Source organism: Staurois parvus, unplaced genomic scaffold (assembly GCF_062004578.1).
Source record: "Staurois parvus isolate SC_StPar_1 unplaced genomic scaffold, SC_StPar_1.0 ptg000701l, whole genome shotgun sequence".
Taxonomy (NCBI): Eukaryota; Metazoa; Chordata; class Amphibia; order Anura; family Ranidae; genus Staurois; species Staurois parvus.
This window is the reverse complement of record NW_028318497.1, coordinates 2,544,358-2,564,943: the sequence shown is the minus strand read 5'-3', so window position 1 is coordinate 2,564,943 and position 20,586 is coordinate 2,544,358. Positions and strand designations below refer to the sequence as shown.

The 20,586-nt window shown below is 43.4% G+C and overlaps 1 protein-coding gene across 1 annotated transcript in view; it reads left to right on the top strand.

Moving 5' to 3' along the window:
- The window catches only part of DDX46 (DEAD-box helicase 46), a gene marked incomplete at its 5' end in the record, with an annotated part of 198,723 nt that overhangs the window by 57,920 nt on the left and 120,217 nt on the right, over positions 1-20,586 (top strand). The window contains 2 exons of the mRNA XM_089653132.1: positions 1,115-1,236; positions 10,983-11,061. Coding sequence (XP_089509258.1) covers positions 1,115-1,236; positions 10,983-11,061 — 201 coding nt within the window. The remainder of the gene's footprint in view (positions 1-1,114; positions 1,237-10,982; positions 11,062-20,586) is intronic.

The following is a 20,586-nucleotide window of genomic DNA, read 5'->3' as shown; positions in this document are numbered from 1 at the left end:
TCAGATTTGTGAGACGGAAAGACTTTATTATATGCATATAGATAAGATGGAGTTATATTATAAAAAATGGAAAAAATGGGAAGATCATAGAGAGAAGGTGAAATATATGAAGATGTAATACCCCTTTAGATGGATTCCAGATATATTTTGAATGTTTTCTATAGTGTAGAAGAGCGAAAATGCAGAGTGGGGGGGAGGGAGGATGGGACGCGGGGGGGGAGTAATAAAGATTGTTTTTATCAGGTAGATAATTATGGTGGTAGAATGATATTGTTTTGATGTCTTTTTAATTGGAGAAAATGACTGTAATTTGTATTTGGTTGAAAATTAATAAACATTTATAAAAAAAAAATAGAATGCTTGCTTTTGGTGCAAGGTCTGACTCTAAACTGCAGGCAGCTCATCTATTTTTTGGCCTTGGAATTGGTAGCAGTTGGTTTCTGTGTTGCCTATCCCTCAGTTGGATTACTTTTGGACTTCCTGAAAGTTAGACTCCTGTGTTCCTTGTTGGATGAAAAAGAAAGATTTTTGTACTCCTGCAAAATCCTTTACCTGGAGTCCTTTGAGGGTCGCATGTCCTACACCGTTGTGTTTTTTGATCAGGCTCTTGATACTGCTTTGCTAAAAGATTGAGGTAGGGTATAACCTGTGCCCTTGCAGACTCCAAAATGGTGAGTATAAAAATCTTTTTTTTTTTTTCCTCCCCCCACCCCCCAATTTACTGAAAGAAGTTGCAACAACCTGTACTGACATGGCAGTTCAGGGGTATTTTTTAGAATGAGTGACTAAAAAAGGCATAAATTGTTTATGCTAATGTAAGCCTAAGTGAATGCAGAAGTGGGAATCCTGGGAAAGGTCTCCAAAGCCTGCACATGTCATTATGAAATAACATGAATAGCCAGGAGAGCCCCTTACACAAATATCCTTTCTGCACATTGTGCATCACAGAGTTGAAGTCTTCATTATTTTTAAGGTAATAACTTGTTTTTGTAGGCAATAATTGCATATAAAATTGTTTTATATTGTGGCTAATAGGGTATATAATTAACTGAAAATAACTACAGTTGAACTGTAAAAGATTCTTGTTAATGCTAAGTTGCCCTCTCATTTTCAGCTGTTATAATGACTCCAACAAGAGAGCTTGCTTTGCAAATAACAAAAGAGTGCAAGAAATTCTCCAAGCCACTGGGACTGAGAGTAGTTTGTGTGTATGGAGGAACAGGCATCAGTGAGCAGGTAACACAAAGAATGTAATCAACCCTCTGTAATGTCTTACTGATATTGTGGATAATTTGGTAACCAGTAATATACAGGGGTTAGACAAATAAATGGAAACACTACATGATTGGTTGGTTTGAAAGTGATGACACATTTCGTGTTGAAAGCAGAATTGCATCCGACTCCTCTGCCCCACCCCTCTGAGGATTGCAGTAATCTATTTTCCCCCTGGACCCGTATCCCGCTTCTTTGATGACTTTTCCGCCTTGCTGCCCTTCTTCCTCTCCTCTGAGCTCCCCACCATCATCCTTGGTGACTTCAATATCCCTCTCAATGTCAACAACCCGGCTACATCCAAACTCCTCCACTTAACCTCTTCATTTGCACGCAGTCCTCCACCCACACCGGCGGGAACACCCTGGACCTCGCTTTCTCCCATCTCTGCACCCCCCACAACCTCACTAACACCCCTTTCCCTCTCTCTGACCACAACCTCATTACCTTCTCCATCTCCCCGTCCTCCAACACCTCCCCCCCAAACGTCAAACCTTCACCAGCCATAGTCTCCGCAACCTGAACCCGGCCCCTCTCCACTCTGCAGCCGACTGTACGACAGTATCCGTCCACTGTCATGCCCTTACCTGGCCACTGCTGCGTATAACACGCTATCAGCTGCCCTAGACTCCTTAGCACCCTTAACCAGACGTAGCATTAGACCCCGACCGCTTCAACCCTGGCAGAACGACCACACTAAACATCTTAAACGATGCAGTCGCACGCTGGAACGATTATGGCGCAAAACCAAATCCCCTCAAGCATTCTCCCTCTACAAATCCACCTTCCTCACCTACACCTCCTCCCTCCAAGCCGCCAAACAAACGTACTTCGTAACCCTCAACAACACCCTCTCCTCCAATCCTCGCTGGCTCTTCTCCACTTTCAACTCCCTACTCTCTCCTCCCCCCACCCCCACCCAGTACCTCACTCACCGCCCACGAGATTGCCATTCACTTCCAAAATAAGATTGACGCAATCCGTAAGAACATTGCCAATGCTCCACCTACTTCCCCACCTAGCCTCCCTCCCACTACAACCCCTCCAACTCTCCCCTCCTCTGACCTCGCAACCGCCCTGCCCCCCACCACCCTTAACATCCCGCACACCATAACCCCCCCAACACTCCGCTCCTTCAGCCTTGCCACCACTGAGGAGGTCACCAAGGTCTTCAAAGAAGCCCACCTCACCACTTGCCCCCTTGACCCTGTCCCCACACAACTACTCCGGGCACCCTCCCTCTCCATCCTACGCTCCCTCACCCACATCTTCAATCTCTCCCTCTGTACTGGTGCATTCCCCTCCCCCCTAAAGCACGCGCACATCACCCCCATACTCAAAAAACCCTCCATGGACCCCACTGACCTGAACAACCTTAGACCCATCTCCCTGCTGCCATTCACTTCCAAGATCCTTGAGCGCTTAATCTACAATTGCCTAAGCTCCCACCTCACTGACAACAACCTCCTCGATCCACTACAGTCTGGCTTCCATCCCCTACACTCCACCGAAACCGCCCTACTCAAAATCACTAATAACCTGCTAACCGCCAAAGCTAATGGCCACTACTCATTCCTCTTACTCCTTGACCTCTCCGCGGCCTTCGACGCAGTTGACCACCCCCTCCTCCTCGATAAACTACACTCCCTCGGCATCAGAGACTCCGCTCTCTCCTGGCTCTTCTCCTATCTCTCCCAACGCTCCTTCAGCGTTACCTATAACGCTACCACCTCCCCCTCTCTCCCCCTCTCTGTTGGGGTCCCCCAAAGCTCTGTCCTCGGGCCCCTTCTCTTCTCCATCTACACCTCCTCCCTTGGCAAACTGATACACTCCCACGGCTTCAACTATCACCTCTACGCCGATGACACGCAAATTTACCTCTCCACCCCTCAACTCACCCCTTCAGTCTCTGCCCGTATCACCCACCTGTTGAACGACATATCAGACTGGATGTCGCTCCGCTTCCTCAAACTGAACCTTTCAAAAACTGAGCTCCTAATTTTCCCCCCAGCCTGCGCCCCCCCCCCCCTCCATCCCGACCAACAACGCCACCATCAGTCCCACCCCGCAAGCCAAAGTCCTAGGTGTCACTCTAGATTCAAACCTGTCCTTCCAACCCCATGTCCAATCGCTAGCAAGCTCATGCAGGCTCCACCTCCGTAACATCTCCAAAATACATACGTTCCTAACCCCAGACACTACTAAACAACTCGTTCACTCCCTCATTATCTCACGCCTGGACTACTGCATCTCCCTCCTCACCGGCCTACCTCATCACAGACTATCCACGCTTCAGTCTATCCTGAACTCAGCGGCCAGACTCATCTACCTTACCAACCGCTCCTCTTCTGCCACCCCCCTCTGTCATTCCCTCCACTGGCTCCTGATTGCCCAATGCATCAAATTCAAACTACTAACACTGACATACAAAGCCATTCATAACGCTGCCCCAAACTACCTTACCGACCTGATACCCAAATACCTCCCAACCCGTAATCTTCGCTCCTCACAAGACCTCCTACTTTCTAGCTCCCTGGTCTCCACCACCCACGCCCGACTGCAGGACTTCTCCAGGACTTCCCCCATCCTCTGGAACTCACTACCCCAATCCATCAGACTGTCACCTATCCTCCTCACCTTTAGGCGCACCCTGAAAACCCATCTCTTCAGGGAAGCCTACCCCACCCTCACCTAACTGCCGATCTCCTCCACTCCTCATACCACTCCATCCCTCACAGCCACTTCCTCCTGTGCCACTATCCCCTCCCTCCTAGATTGTAAGCTCAAAAGAGCAGGGCCCTCGAACCCCTCGTGTATTGTTTTGTTACTGTATTGTCTCATGTACTGTCCCCCACTATAATGTACAGCGCTTGGCAAACCTTTTGGGGCTATATAAATACTGTATTATAATAATAATAATAATAATGTAACATTCTTGTGATGAGACGCCTAGCTAACAGGCGAGAAGCCTCACTTTTGTCCTTTACTGTGTGTGCTGCTAGTAATAGGGAGTCATGTCAGAGCTTACTGCGCTTCAAAGAGGGCACGCAGTGAATGACGAAAGTGAGGTTTCCCACCTGTTAGGTGTTTCATTACACAGCTGAAGCAAAAGAATGTTACATCACTTCTGCTTTCAATGTGAAACACGTCATCACTTTCACACTTGCAAATAATGTAGTGCTTCCATTTTTTTTGTTTAACCCCCCTGTAGATCCCTTTTTTATCATTTTGTTTTTATAGTTAAAGGGAATTACTTTATCTTTTGAGCAACACAAGAAATCTTATACCTCTGGGTTATACTTTCACTTACAGTAGGAATTGACACTAACAAAAAAAAAAATGAGGGCCAGCCCTATATATAACCATGCCTACTACCAGTATGTGTCAGATTTTTGCTTGTATCTTAGGAGGACAGTCTCCTTTTCTCAGCTCTGCTGATTTATAACTTAAAGCATCGGAAAACGATAAAAACCTGGCCGAGACATAAATTACCAGCCCTTGGTTATTGTATAACTCTCCAAAACTTTAAGTAAAAAAATAATTGCTAACTTAAAAAATTGATATGCTGACCAGTAATAATATCAATTGTAAAGTAAAAATTATTTTCCTTGTAAATCAATACAAATAAATTCCCTCTCAAAAACTGGCCAAGATAATACAACCAAATACAAGAAAAAAACACTCCTTTCCCCCTCTCTTGTATCCTGGAACCAATTGTCCATCTATAAATGCATATTTTAAATGGGTCGAAAAAAAGACACTAGTCCATCTAGTTCAACCAATGAAACACACACAAATATCCTCCATATATAGTGTCCTATACTCACTTAATCCGGAGGAAAGCAGAAAAAAATAAAAATAAAGCATGATCCAATTCACTCTAGTGGGGAGGAAAAAATCCTTCCTCATCCCCCATGAGGCAATCGGATATTCCCTGGATCAACTACCTCAGGTATTATTACTTCAAAAATTTAGTATCTATTTATATTTTGTGCATTTAGGAATGCATCCAGCCCTTTTTTTTTTTTTTTTCCTTTTTAAATCTAAGCTGGCCAGAACCAGTTCTTGAGCTAGTCTATTCCATATATTTACAGCTCTTACTGTGAAGAAGCCTTTTCTTAGTTGGTGGTTAAGTCTCTTTTCCTCCAGATGTAGAGAGTGCCCCTTGTCCTTTGTAATGACCTGAAAATGAATAACACCAAGTTCACTATATGGACCACTTATGTATTTATACATGTTGATCATATCCCCCCTGAATTGCTTCTTCTCAAACTAGAATAAATTCAGTTCAGCTAATGTTTCCTCATATATCCCTCCATATCTCCTATCAGTTTGGTTGCCTTTCTCTGCCCTTTCTTCAGTTCCCCAATATACATTTTGGGAACTGGTGGCCAAAATTGAACTGCATATTCCAGATGAGGTGTTACCAAAGACTTGTACTATTTAGTCTATGATCTACCAGAACACCCAGATCCTTCACTACCGTTGACTTTCCAAGCTGTTCTCCTTTGTATGATGCATTCTTTTAGCCCCAAGAGCATAACTTTACATTTATCAACATTAAAGTGATACTAAAGGTTCCTTTTTAAATAACAAAACGTATCATACTTACCTGCTGTGGCGGAACCGTTCCGCCTGGGCTTCCTCATGCGGAGCAGTGCGTCTCAGCCAATGGTCCCCTTTTCCAGCGAGGCTTCCAGTGCTCTGCCAAGGCAGGTAATATAGCTCAAAACACTCCCTTCCCTGCTCTCCCAAAACAGGAGTCTGAACTTCGTGTAGGGTGAAAATGAATGACTCTTTATTAAACACAGTTCAGTATATGCAACTTCACCCCACCAGGCAGCCTGGCACCAGGTTTTCCCCACCCACAACAAACCCTACAATACAACAATACAGTATAAACTCTATTAGAGGTGAATGACTACAAGGTCACATTACCCTAAACAAACAGTGTAGAATGTCTGTGAAACATGTCCAGCTTTAAAAAGGGAAGAAAACCAGAACAGAAAGGGCAAAATGGTATCACAAAGGGACGGTTTGTCACACCTGCTCTGTGCAATGGTTTTGCACAGGTGTTGAGGTTCTGCAAGTCCCATGTGGCCTTGCAAGGCTCTGACAACCACAGGCAAAACTCCCAGAGGCAGTGGCATGATGGGATTTGTAGTACTTCAACAGCTGGAGGGCAATAGTTTGGAGACCCCTGATCAAACTAATGCATTATATTAAAAAAAAAAAACGCTTTATTATACATATATACAATTACAAAATCAATCCTAGGCTCCATACCACCCTGTCAATATTGCAAATGTATTTAACATTCTCATTTATCCTTGAACTTGTAAATTGTGTGAGACGGATCCCGGATTCTGTAATATTGGCTATGAGCAAAAACGTGGTGCAAAAAGTCCCTAAATATGATCCTTCAGGAAAGGAATATGTTCTACTTGTATCATTGGCTGGAAACTAAACTATAAATGTAAGATTTCTCTTCAGTAAAGTGTTATATCTGATGCATATCCAAATGTGTACTCCATCTTCTGGATCTAGCCCGTTAGCAATGTCATCCATCATATTCACCATCAGGCCATACAGGCACACCCCTCCCTCCTCTTCTGCCTGTTCTGTCAGAGAGTACCCATAGACAGTTGCAAGCCACATGTACTGTCAAACCAGGTTTCTGATATTCCCACAATCAAAATTCTCCTCATGTATCAGAAGTTCTAGTTCTTTCATTTTATTATCCAGATGTCTAGCATTTGTACATGCCTTTTTATTTGTACTTGTACATATTATTTTTTTTTTTCTTTGCACACCTCTGGCACTTAACCTTTGTTCAACACACACACACCTACACACCTTTGTTTAACCAATTCAATACTGGGCAATTTTACACCTTCCGGCCCAGGCACTAAAATTTATCATTTTCTTCACACAACTAGAGCTTTCTTTTGGTGGTATTTAATCACCACTGGAGTTTTTATTTTTTGCTAAATTAACAAAAAAAACACAAAAATGTTTCTTTGTTTCTGTTATAAAAGTTTGCAAATTAATAATTGTTCTTCATAAATTTAGGCCGAGATGTATTCTACTACATGTCTTTGGTGAAAATAACCCAAATTAGGATGTATTTTTTAGTTTGTAGGAAAGTTATAGAGTTCACAAACTATGGTATAGATCTGAATATTGATCAATCCTGAAGTACTGGCAGCCAATCTAATTTCTTGAGGTCTAAGAATGTCAGAACAGTACAGATATCCCCCAATTGACCCCTTTTTGCAAAGTAGACAGTCCGACGTACTTCATAAGAGGCATGGCGAGTTTTTTTGAAGTGCAGGAGCGCAATCTGCACATGTGCGGGAGGACGCCGATGACATTTGCCGTCCGCCATTCAGCTATAGGACGGGCGGCAAATGGTTAAAGGCTTCTCCAAACTTCTGGCCATCTTCTCCCCCAACAGAGCTGCTGTGCCCTCCCCATGTAAGTGCTGGCTGACTCTGCTGTATAGCCGGTAACCAACCCCAAAGTTAGTCCAGTTCTCCATAAACCCAAAACCCTCCTCCTTGCACCAGTTCTTGAGCCACTTATTTACCTCTCTAAGCTCCTGCTGCCTCTCTGGTGTGGCCCGATGTACAGACAGTATTTTAGACTGCTACCTCGGAAGTCCTTTTCTTTAAATCGACTTATGGCCAAAGATTTTTTTGGCCTTCTTTTCTGGGTAACAGGAGTGCTAGCACCTGCTGTCAGCTGATGTCAAAGCCAGTCCAGGCTCTGCAGGGATCCCAACAATGTCTGAATCCACCCAGATGCCTGATTTAGCAGCTGACCCAGCCTCTCAGCATGCCGCTGAGAGTCTGAGCCAGCCGCCTTCTTCACAGCCTTGTGCTCCAGTCAGCGTTGGAGGGGCAGAGCAGAGTTCCTTTTATTGTCCCACTTGCTATATCGGGTACATAATAATGGAACCTTTCCTGGTCAGGTTTAATTTTTTTAGGTGTGTGTTGTACAAATATACAACAGGACTCCATGTCATTCAGATTTCCAATATTAAAGCTCCATTCACATCTGTGCATTCCAGGAATGTGTTTCTAGAATGTTCGAAAAACACGTGTCGCACTTATGGTACCATTTTTGTGAAATACACCGCAGTTGTAGCTAGGAAATACATTGTAAAACATGCAAACTGGAAAACGGCAGAATGCTTCATGAGCTACTTTTCCACAGGTAGAGCAGCCCATTCAAGTGCATAGGTTGTTGTACAGAAATAGCACCAAAAAACCCTACACAAAAAGTGCAGGTTATCGAGACGAGCAGGTGGGTCCTAATGAGGTTAAGCATTCACTGCTTTGTTGTGCGCAACCTGTATACAGTGAAGGAAATAAGTATTTGATCCCCTGCTGATTTTGAAGGTTTGTCCACTCACAAAGAAATGATCAGTCTAAAAATCGAGTGGTAGGTAGAATAGCAACAAAAAAGAAATGCATGTCTAACAAAGTATGCCCTGATTTGCATGTTCATGAGGGAAATAAGTATTTGATCCCCTATTATTTAGCAGGATTTCTGGCTACCAGGTGTCTTTCATACTTGTAACAAGCTGAGATTAGAAGCGGTCTCTTAAACGGAGTGCTGCTAATCTAATTTTGTTACCTGTATAAAAGACACCTGTCCACAGGAGCAATCAAACAATCAGATTCCAAACTCTCCACCATGCCAAAGACCAAAGAGCTGTCCAAGGATGTCAGGGACAAGACTGTAGACCTACACAATGCTGGACTGGGCTACCAAGCTATTGCCAAGTATCTTGGTGAGAAGCTGACAACAATTGGTGCAATCATTCGCAAATGGAAGAAACACAAAACAACTGTCAGTCTCCCTAGGTCTGGTGCACCATGCAAGATCTCACCTCGTGGAGTGTCAATGATCATGAGAACAGTGAGGAATCATTCCAGAACTACACGCGAGGATCTTGTCAATTATCTCCAGGCAGCTGGGACCACAGTCACCAAGAAAACAATTGGTAACACACTATGCCCATAAGGATTGGAAACCTGCAGTGCTCGCAAGGTCCCTCTGCTCAATAAAGCACATGCCCAGGCCCGTCTGAAGTTTGCCACTGAACATCTGATGCAGAGGAGGACTGGTTGAAAGTGTTGTAGTCAGATAAGACAAAAATTGAGCTCTTTGGCATCAACTCAACTCACCGTGTTTGGAGGAGGAGGAATGCTGCCTATGACCCCAAGAACATTATCCCAACTGTCAAACATGGTGGTGGAAAGATTCTGCTTTGGGGGTGTTTTTCTGCTAACGGAACAGGACAACTGCACCACATCCAAGGGACGATGGACGGGGCAATGTACTGTCAAACCTTGCCAACAAGGGATTTGCCACAAAGTACTAAGTCATGTTTTGTAAAGGGGATCAAATACGTATTTCCCTCATGAACATGCAAATCAGTGCATAATTTGTTAGACATGCATTTCTTTTGAATTTTTTGTTGCTATTCTGTTTCAGTGTTACAATACACCTATCATTCAATTTTTAGACTGATCATTTCTTTGTGAGTGGGCAAACATTCAAATCAGCAGGGGATCAAATACTTATTTCCTTCACTGTAACATGAAAACCCTGTTTAAGCTGGGGAAGGATGATCTCTCCTTTGACTTGTTCAGTTGTTTTTCTGCCATTGAGGTCTGATTTTGGGCTCATTCACATCATGGTGCAGAGTTTTGCTGCACGCAGTCTGCAAGGGCACAACAAAATCCGTTATTTTCTATGTGCCCTGTTCACACCACAACACTAGTATCTCATGCAGATTTTTTTCTGCGCAGAAATCTGGAACGTGTATAAAAATCATTGCAGCGCGAATGATGGATGTAAACTGCTGTCTCTGCAAGTGAAATCTGCATGCTTCCGATTGCGCATCGGATCAAATTCAAAATCCTAACACTGACGTACAAAGCTGTCCACCATACTGCCCCGAACTACATCACTGACCTAATATCCAAGTACCGCTCAGCACGCACACTCCGCTCCTCACAAGACCTCCTTCTCTCTAGTTCCCTGGTCTCCTCCTCCCATGCCCGCCTCCAGGACTTCTCCAGGGTGTCACCTATTCTCTGGAACTCCCTGCCCCAACCCATCAGACTATCACCTACTCTCCTCTCCTTTAGGCGCACCCTGAAAACCCATCTCTTCAGGGAAGCCTACCCCACCCCCTGCTAACTTGCCAACCTCCTCCACTCTTCCTACCACTCCATCCCCCACAGCTATCTCCTCCTGTACCACTATCCCCTCCCTCCTAGATTGTAAGCTTGAAAGAGCAGGGCCCTCAATCCCCTCATGTTTTGCATTGTATTGGTATTGTTCTGTCACATGTTCTGTCCCCCTTTGTAATGTACAGCGCTGAGTGAACTATTGGCGCTTTATAAATACTGTATAATATTAATAATAATGTCAGTTTCTATCAGTTTTTCTGCACGTATGGTGTGAACGAAGCAACAAAGACTCTGGGTAGAAACGCCTGCTCTATTTTATATTAGAGGGCTAGCATGCGGACCACAGAGGCAAATGAGGGCTTGTTTAAAACAAATGCCTTTTACTGCTTGTTTAGAAAATGTAAATGCTTTTGTGTGCATAACCTGGGCACAGGTTCACTTTAATAAATGTTTTTTTATGTGCTTTTGCTGAGCATTTTTTGTTTTTTGTTTTTCTTAAAGATTGCTGAATTAAAACGAGGTGCAGAGATAATAGTTTGTACCCCAGGTCGAATGATTGACATGTTAGCCGCAAACAATGGTGAGTTCACTTAATCTCCTTTCTTAATGTGGTATGTATTTTTCGTACACTTATTGTAATGGCAAGCTTTGTTTTCCCTATGAGCCACCATTTCAAAGGTAGGCCAAGTGAAAATTTGGACTTTTCCAAAAGGCATGTTGTAGCATTCACAAACACATAGCACTGCACTACAGTGTAAAAAGCCAGATTTTGTAGTGGTAAGGCTTCTCTTTGGTTAAAATAACACAAACCTTTTAAAAAGCCATCCTTGGATGGTTTCGAAACAATTGGTTTTGACCATAACACCGTGTCCGTTTCAAAGTAAATGGATTACAAACTAGTGACATCCTTTGGAGCCCAGTGTCTGCTAAACATAGTCCGACTGGTTGAAAAACATCATTGTTATTTGCTTTAAAAAAAGCACAATTGTAAAAAGTGTGTAACCATTGGGAATGTTGTTAATTTCCAAATGTTTGGCTCCTAAAATGTGATCAATCCAATCACGGTAAATAAAACAGCACAACTGACATTTTTCTTTGCCAGATCTTTGTTGAACAAATGGTTTAAAAAGAGTGTTGCCCATTAGAGCAAAGTGACAGTGTCTGTGAAAATACCTGTTGCTTCTGGATATGGGGGAGTACTTGGCCCCCTTTACTTTGTAACCTTCCTGACAGCTAAAGTATGTGCCTCTTTTTATGCAGAATTCTGTAAAGAATCTCAGGTAATCTGTACTTTCCCCATGCAGCACAGCAAGTAAAAAAAGCAGCTGCTAAAGTAAACTCTTTGGCTCCAAAAACTAAAAGTACTGATAGTATAATCAGACACAGAAACGGGTTACTTTTTTTTTTTTTTTTAGTATTTTCGGTATTGTCCTACAGGTTTTCATATCACAAATATATATTACTGTATGTGTGGATCACATACACTGTAAACAGTGAATCTTCCTTACCCTCTTCTGTGATGTCAGAAACTAGAAGTGGCAAGGATTTAGTCACTTCTAGTTTCGGTTTGTTTGTTTTACCGACTTGTAAAGCAACCAATCAAACTGATCTTGGTTTGATCAGATGCTTTGGAGGCCAGAGGAGAGGGTCTAACAGCCTCGTTCTTCATGCTCAAATGTAATTGCAAATTTAGGTCCCACATGTATATATATAAGGGGCAATCACACCACACATGTGAGGTATCGCAGCGAACATCAGTGCCAATACCGAGTACTTGCATTTGTACTCCTGCAAATGCACCTGATACAAAATGAATGGGCTCAAATCACACTGCAAAGAATTGCATACGATTTATATAGGAATGCAGTGCGATTGTGAACCCAGACTTGCCATAGTTGCTTTGAGCTTGAGTTCACACAGGAGTTGTGCTGGAAACTTCCCTGCATGACAAGTTGCACAAGCAAAGCTCCGGCTCCCGATCTGACTATAGCTTGGGCTTCTCCTGCCTCTCCCATGGCTTTATTTGCTGCATTTACAGCAGTTCTCTTCCCCCAGCCCTAGCATTTCGAGCCAACCACTGGACCCCCTCAATCCCCCTCAATGCCACAATCCCCCACTGTCAGACACTGAAAAGCCTCTTTACTGGTCCAGGGATTTGAAATACTGGTGGCTTTCTGTCCTCTCCTCGCAGTGTTTGACAGTACAGGCTAGACTGCTTCTGATTGGTTAGCACTGTTCATCTGATGGTGCTAACCAGTTAAAATCCCTTGGGTCTTTACTGGCTAAGCAAGACAGATAGGAGATTAAGCCGCGGGGGTTTCAAATCCCCAAACCGGTAAAGCCATTTTTCAATGTGTGGCAGTGGGGGATTGCGGTAATCTAGGACAGCAAGATTGGAGGGGATGGGTGGGGAGTCCAGTGGATGGCTCGAACCGCTAGGGGCTGGGGGGAGAGAGATACTGGAGATGCAGGGAATAAAGCCGTGGGGCAGGCAGAAGGAGCCCAAGCTGCAGCCGTATTGGGAGAAGGAGCTTCGCTAGTGGAACCTGTCATGTATGGAGGTTTCCTGCACCACTCGTGTGAACTCAGTCTCAGTCACTATGACGTGCCTGTGTTCACACAAGAGCTGACCGAGGAATCACACCGCATTCCTGTTCAAATTGCATGCAATACTTTCAGTGCGATTTGAGCTCAAATTGCACCACAAAGTTATCAGTACTCCTCGCCAGTAAAAAAAAAACCCAGTATTCATTTACTCAGCATAACTTCCATATTTTATCAAAGAATTGAGTATTCTATTGTGTTTAGTGTTCACTTAAACTTACCTTTCCAGAAATGTTGCCATTTTATTCTCTAGGGAAGTAATTTTCTAGCAAAAAAAAAAAAATATGCAGATTTTTACATGTATGAGAGAAATGTCACAATTGGCCCTCTTTGAGGTAGTTAAAGTGGTGTTCCAGCTGGAAAAACCCCCCCATAAAAGTCAGCAGCTACAAAAACTGTTTAAAATACAGCCACCTTCCTGTCCCTCGGTCTAGTGGTGTCCTTCCCACCGCTGGTTTCACTGGCAGTCTTCTCTCCTTGCCAGTGCCCACTGCGCATGCGCAAGAAGCTGCGATTTGTGAATGGCCCCGTAGTCTTGGACCTGTCACGAGGGAGGACAAGGCGATCACAGCGGAAGTGGGAGAGGGTTCCTGTCAAACTCGGGTAGCCGCTAAAGTGACAGTGGGGAAAAAAAAGTAAAAACACACTGAGAAAACCCACTGATGACCCAGGATTGTACAGCGGTGCAACGTCGGCACTGAGATTTCACCCCAACTAGTGTCATCCAAATGGACATTCTCAAGGATTCTCAAGGTCTGACATCAACCATCTTCTTGTAGTTCACTTTACCCAACCTACAGGAAGGGACAGGTTGCTCAGCTATGTTGCCATAGGGCTAAATCACCACAGAAACATCCCAAATATATTCAAATCGGATAATAAAATGCTGGTAGATCCGAAACCTCTCTAGATGAAGAAAGGATGAAGCACAGTCCAGCATTGATAACCATGGTAAAGAAAAAACGCTCATACATATCAAAGGTCAACCTATACACTGAAGGAAATAAGTATTTGATCCAGTGCTGATTTTGAATGTTTGCCCAATCACAAAGAAATGCTCAGTCTAAAAATCAAATGGTAGGTGTATTGTAACGCTGAGAGACAGAATAGCAACAAAAAAATAAATGCATGTCTAACAAATTATGCACTGATTTACATGTTCATGATGGAAATAAGTATTTGATCCCCTTCACAAAGCATGACTTAGTACTTGGTGGAAAATCCCTTGTTGGCAATCAAAGAGGTCAGGCGTTTCCTGTAGTTGGCCACCAGGTTTGCACACATCTCAGGAGGGATTTTGGCCCACTCCTCTTGGTGGTTGACGTTTGGCAACTCGAACTTTCAGCTCCCTCCACATATTTTCAATCGGATTAAGGTCTGGAGACCATTGCCATGCTGGAACATCCATCCACGGCCCATTTTCATATCCTGGCTGAGGGAAGTAGGTTCCTCACACAAGATTTGATGGTACATTGTCCCGTCCATTGTCCCTTGGATGTGGTGCAGTTGTCCTGTCCCATGAGCAGAAAAACACCCCCAAAGCAGAATCTTTCCACCACCATGTATGACAGTTGGGATAATGTTCTTGGGGTCATAGGCATTCCTCCTCCTCCAAACACTGTGAGTTGAGTTGATGCCAAAGAGCTCAATTTTTGTCTCATCTGACTACAACACTTTCAACCAGTCCTCCTCTGCATCAGATGTTCAGTGGCAAACTTCAGACAGGCCTGGACATGTGCTTTATTGAGCAGAGGGACCTTGCGAGCACTGCAGGTTTCCAATCCTTATCGGCGTAGTGTGTTACCAATTGTTTTCTTGGTGACTGTGGTCCCAGCTGCCTGGAGATAATTGACAAGATCCTCGCGTGTAGTTCTGGAATGATTCCTTACTGTTCTCATGATCATTGACACTCCACGAGGTGAGATCTTGCATGGTGCACCAGACCTAGGGATGTGGTGCAGTTGCCCTGTCCCCCTAGCAGAAAAACACCCCCAAAGCAGAATGTTTCCACCACCATGTTTGACAGTTTGGATGGTGTTCTTGGGGTCAGAGGCAGCATTCCTCCTCCAAACACGTTGAGTTGATGCCAAAGGGCTTTATTTTGGTCTCATATGACCACAACACTTTAAACCAGTCCTCCTCTGCATCATTCAGATGTTCAGTGGCAAACTTCAGACGGGCTTGGACATTCGCTTTCTTGAGCAGAGGGACCTTGCGGTCACTGCAGGATTTCAATCCTTGTTGGCGTAGTGTGTTACCAATTCTTTTCTTGGTGACTGTGGTCTGAGCTGCCTAGAGATCATTGACAAGACCCTCACGTGTAGTTCTGGGATGATTCCTCACTGTTCTCATGATCAACGACACTCCACGAGGTGAGATCTTGCATGATGCACCAGACCTAGGGAGACTGACAGTTGTTCTGTGTTTCTTCCATTTGCGAATACACCTGGTAGCCAGAAATCCTGCTGAATGATAGGGGATCAAATACTTATTTCCCTGTCTCTCAGTGTTACAATACACCTACCATTCGATTTTTTTTTATACTGATCATTTCTTTGTGAGTGGGCAAACATTCAAAATCAGCAGGGGATCAAATACTTATCTCCTTCAATGTATATATACATACACATATAAATACATACATACACACACTCTAAGGAAAATATTTATTTGACCCCTGCAGATTTTGTAAGTTTGCCCACTTGCAAACAAAATGAGGGGTCTATCATTTTTATCATAGGTGTATTTTAAATGATAGAGACAGAATATCAACCAAAAATCCAGAAAAAACAAATAATGCAATGTTATACGTTTAGTTTCAGTTCAGTGAGTAAAAATAAGTATTTGATCCCCAAGCAAAACATGACTTAGTACTCGGTGGAGAAACCCTTGTTGGCAAGAACAGAGGTAAGACGTTTCTTGTAGTTGGTTATCAGGTTTGCAGGGATTTGATTCACTTTTTTTCTACAGATCTTCTATAAATCCTAACGGTTTCTTGGCTGCCGCTTGGCAACTTGAAGTTTCAGCTCCCTCCATAAATTTGCTATAGGATTAAGGTCTGGAGACTGGCTAGGCCACTCCATGACCTTAATGTGCTTCTTCCAGAGCCACTGGGTTTTGGGTCATTGTCATGCTGGAAGACCCATCCACAACCCATCTTCAGTGTTCTGGCTGAGGAAGGTGGTTTTCATCCAAGATTTTAAAATACAAATACATGTCCCCGTCCATTGGCTCCTCCTTGCGGCAAAGTTGTCCTGTACCTTTAGCATTGAAACTGCCCCAAAGCATAATTTTTACACCTCTGTGCTTGACTGTAGAGATAGTGTTCGTAGGGCCATAGTCGACACTTTTCTTCCTCCAAACATGGCGAGTCGAGTTAATGCCAAAGAGCTCAATTTTGGTCTCAACTGACCACAGCACTTCTCCCAATCCTTTTCTGAATCCTTTAGATGTTCATTGACAAAAGTCAGTTGGGCCTGTACATTTGCCTTCTTGAGGAGGGGGACCTTGTGATCCCTCACTTTTCTCATGATCTTCCTTGCCCCATGAGGTAAAATCTTGCATGGATCTCCAGACCAAGGGTAATTGATTGGTATTTTGTTTTTTCTTCTATTTACGAATAATCACTCCTACTGTTGTTGTCTCCTTCTCACCAAGCTTCTTGCTGATGGTCTTGTAGCCCATTACTGCTTTGTGCAGGTCTACAGTCTTGTTCCTAACGTCCTTTTGACAGCTCTTTGGTCTTGGTGAGGTTTGAATGGAATGGTCTTGGTGAGGTTTGAATGGAAGAAAGAGATTCGGTGGACAGGTGTCTTTTATACACATGATGAGTTCTCCTTAGGAGAACCTTCTTAAATTGACAGGACTAATCTGTATACGACACATGAGCACGTAGCCAGTCTGTGGGAGCCAGAATTAGTGTTGGTTGGTAGGGGATCAAATACTTTTTTTACTCACTGAACTGTAACTCTGTTTATAACATTTGTATCGTGTGTTTTTTTTTCTGGATTTTTGGTTGATATTCTGTCTCTATCATTTAAAATACACCTATGATAAAAAATTATAGACCCTTCATTTCTTTGCAAGTGGGCAAACTGACAAAATCTGCAGGGGATAAAAAAAATATTATTTTCCTCAGAGAGTGGGCGTGTACATGTGTATGTGTGTATACATGTGTTTGTGGGTGTATATGTATGTATAATATATGTGTATATGTATGTATAATATATATGTGTGTGTGTATATATGTATGTATAATATATATACAGTTGCAAGAAAAAGTATATGAACCCCTTGGGATTACGTGGAGTTTTGCATGAATTGGGCATAAAATGTGCTCTGAACATCATCTAAGTCACAACAATAGAAGAACACAGTCTGCTGAACATAATACTACACAAACATTAGATGTTGCTATGGTTTAATTGCACATAACATGTAAACATTCACAGTGCAGGGAGGAAAAAGTATGTGAACCTTTGGACTTAATAACTGGTTGACCCTCCTTTGGCAGCAATAACCTCAACCAAACGTTTCCTGTAGTTGCAGATCAGGCCTGCACAACGATCTGGAGTCATTTTAGACCACTCCTCTTCACAAAACTGTTTCAGTGTAGCAATATTCTTGGGATGTCTGGTGTGAATCGCTCTCTTAAGGTCATGCCACAGCATTTCAATGGGGTTGAGGTCAGGACTCTGACTGGGCCACTCCAGAAGGCGTATTCTGTGCTGTTGCAGCCATTGTTTTGTTGAATTACTTGTATTCTTTGGGTCATTGTCCTGTTGCATCACCCATCCTCTGCAGAGCTTCAGTTGGCGGACAGATGGTCATATGTTTTCCTGCAAAATGTCTTGATAAACTCTGGAATTCATTTTCCCATCAATGACAACAATCCGTCCAGGCCCTGAGGCAGCAAAGCAGCCCCAAACCATGATGCTCCCTCCGCCATGTTTTACAGTGGGGATGAGGTTTGATGTTGGTGTGCTGTGCCTTTTTTTCTCCACACATAGTGTTGTGTGTTCTTCCCAAACAACTCAATCTTGGTTTCATCTGTCCACAGTATATTTTGCCAGTAGTGCTGTGGAACATACAGGTGCTCTTTTGCAAACTTCAAACGTGCTGCAATATTCTTTTTGGACAGCAATGGCTTCCTCCGTGGTGTCCTCCCATGTACTCCATTCTTGTTTAATGTTTTCCTTATTGTAGATGTGTCAACAAAAATGTTAGCATGTGCCAGAGATTTCTGTAGGTCTTTAGCTGACACTCTGGGATTCTTCTTTACCTCATGCAGCATTCTGCGCTGTGCTCTTGCAGTCATTTTTACAGGACGACCACGCCTAGGGAGAGTAGCAACAGTGCTAAACTTTCTCTATTTGTAGACATTCTGTCTTACTGTGGACACATGAACATCAAGGCTCAAGGAGATACTTTTGTAACCCTTTCCAGCTTCATGCAAGTCAACAATTCTTGATGGTAGGTCTTCTGAGAGCTCTTTTCTGCGAGGCATGGTTCACATCAGACAGTGCTTCTTGAAACCAGTAAACCCAAAACAGGTGTGTGTTTTCTAAGGGCAGGACAGCTGTCAGCAACACATCCAATATCATCACACAGATTGGAGTCAAGGTTGGCTCACTCCTGGCTCCAATTAGCTCTGGGAGAAGTCATTAAGCTAGGGCCTCACATACTTTTTCCTCCCTGCACTGTGAATGTTTACATGTTATGTGCAATTAAACCATGGCAACATGTAATGTTTGTGTAGTATTATGTTCAGCAGACTGTGTTCTTCAATTGTTGTGACTTAGATGATGTTCAGAGCACATTTTATGCCCAATTCATGCAAAACTCCACGTAATCCCAAGGGGTTCACATACTTTTTCTTGCAACTGTATATATGTGTGTCTGTGTGTGTATATATGTGTACACACAAACACACACACACACACATATATATATACACATACATACGCTGGTGAACACAAGGTGCATATATTCAAAAACAGCAAAACAAATAAAAACAGAAAATAAAGCCTTGCCACACTGGGCATCTAACTGCAAACACAGGTTCCTATCTACCTGTCTGGATACAGCCTATCGCTGTTCAGACACAGAGTGTTCACACAGTCCAAAATCACACAGATTTACTCTCACTGCAGTATAGTTTGGTTGCTCCCCAGTCTGTCCTGCACAGCAAACTGGTTCCAGGTTGGAGCATCCTGGGAGCTTTATAGAGCCCAGAGCCCTTTAACTCACTACAGCTGAGCTAATGAAATAATCAGTGAGTCAAACAGGCTGACTACACAGCACAACAGGGGAAACAGTCTGTGTAGAGCATGAACCTGGGACAAATATACCTCCCATCCTGGACACATCCCTTAGTTCTTCCTGACCTTCTGTACGCACGCACGCACACGCACACACACACACACACACACACACACACACACACACTTTGTTGGAGAACATGAATGAATCATGCAAGCCTAGAAACACATCAGACAGGTCAGGGATAAAGTTGTGGAGAAGTTTAAAGCAGGGTTAGGTTCTTACCTTAAGATCTTACGGAGCATTCTTCAATCCATTATCAGAAAATGGAAAGAGTATGGCACAACTGCAAACCTACCAAGACATGGCCGTCCACCTAAACTGAGACGTCGGGCAAGGAGAGCTTTAATCAGAGAGGCAGCCAAGAGTGGTAACTCTGGGGCAGCTGCAAAGATCCACAGCTTAGGTGAGAGAATCTATCCATAGGACATCTATTAGTCGTGCACAAATCTGGCCTTTATGGAAGAGTGGCAAGAAGAAGGCTATTGTTGAAAGAAAGCCATAAGAAGTCCCATTTGCAGTTTGCGAGAAGCCATGTGGGGGAAGCAGCAAACGTGGAAGAAGGTGCTCTGGTCAGATGAGACCAAAATTGAACTTTTTGGCCTAAAAGAAAAAAGCTACATGTGGCAGAAAACGACACTGCACATCACCCTGAACATACCATCCCCACCGTGAAACGTGGTGGCAGTATCATGTTGTGGGGATGCTTTTCTTCAGGGAAGCTGGTCAGAGTTGATGGGAAGATTGATGGCGCCAAATACAGGGCAATCGTAGAAGAAAACCTGTTAGTTTGTAAAAGACTTGATACTGGGGTGGAGGTTCACCTTACTTCAGGACAAGACCCTAAACATACAGCCAGAGCTACAATGGAATGGTGTAGATCAAAGCATATTCATGTGTTAGGATGGCTTAAAGTCTAGACCTAAATCCAACTGAGAATCTGTGGCAAGACTTAAATTGCTGTTCACAGATGCTCTCCATCCAATCTGACAGAGCTTGAGCTATTTTGCAAAGAAGAATGGGCAACAATTTCACTCTCTAGATGTGCAATTCTGGTAGAAGCATCCCCAAAAAGACTTGCAGCTGCATTGCATAAAATCCCAATAAAATAAATTAACGTTTTTGGTTGTAACATGACAAAATGTGGAAAATTTCAAAAGGTGATCTTTATTTACCGTGG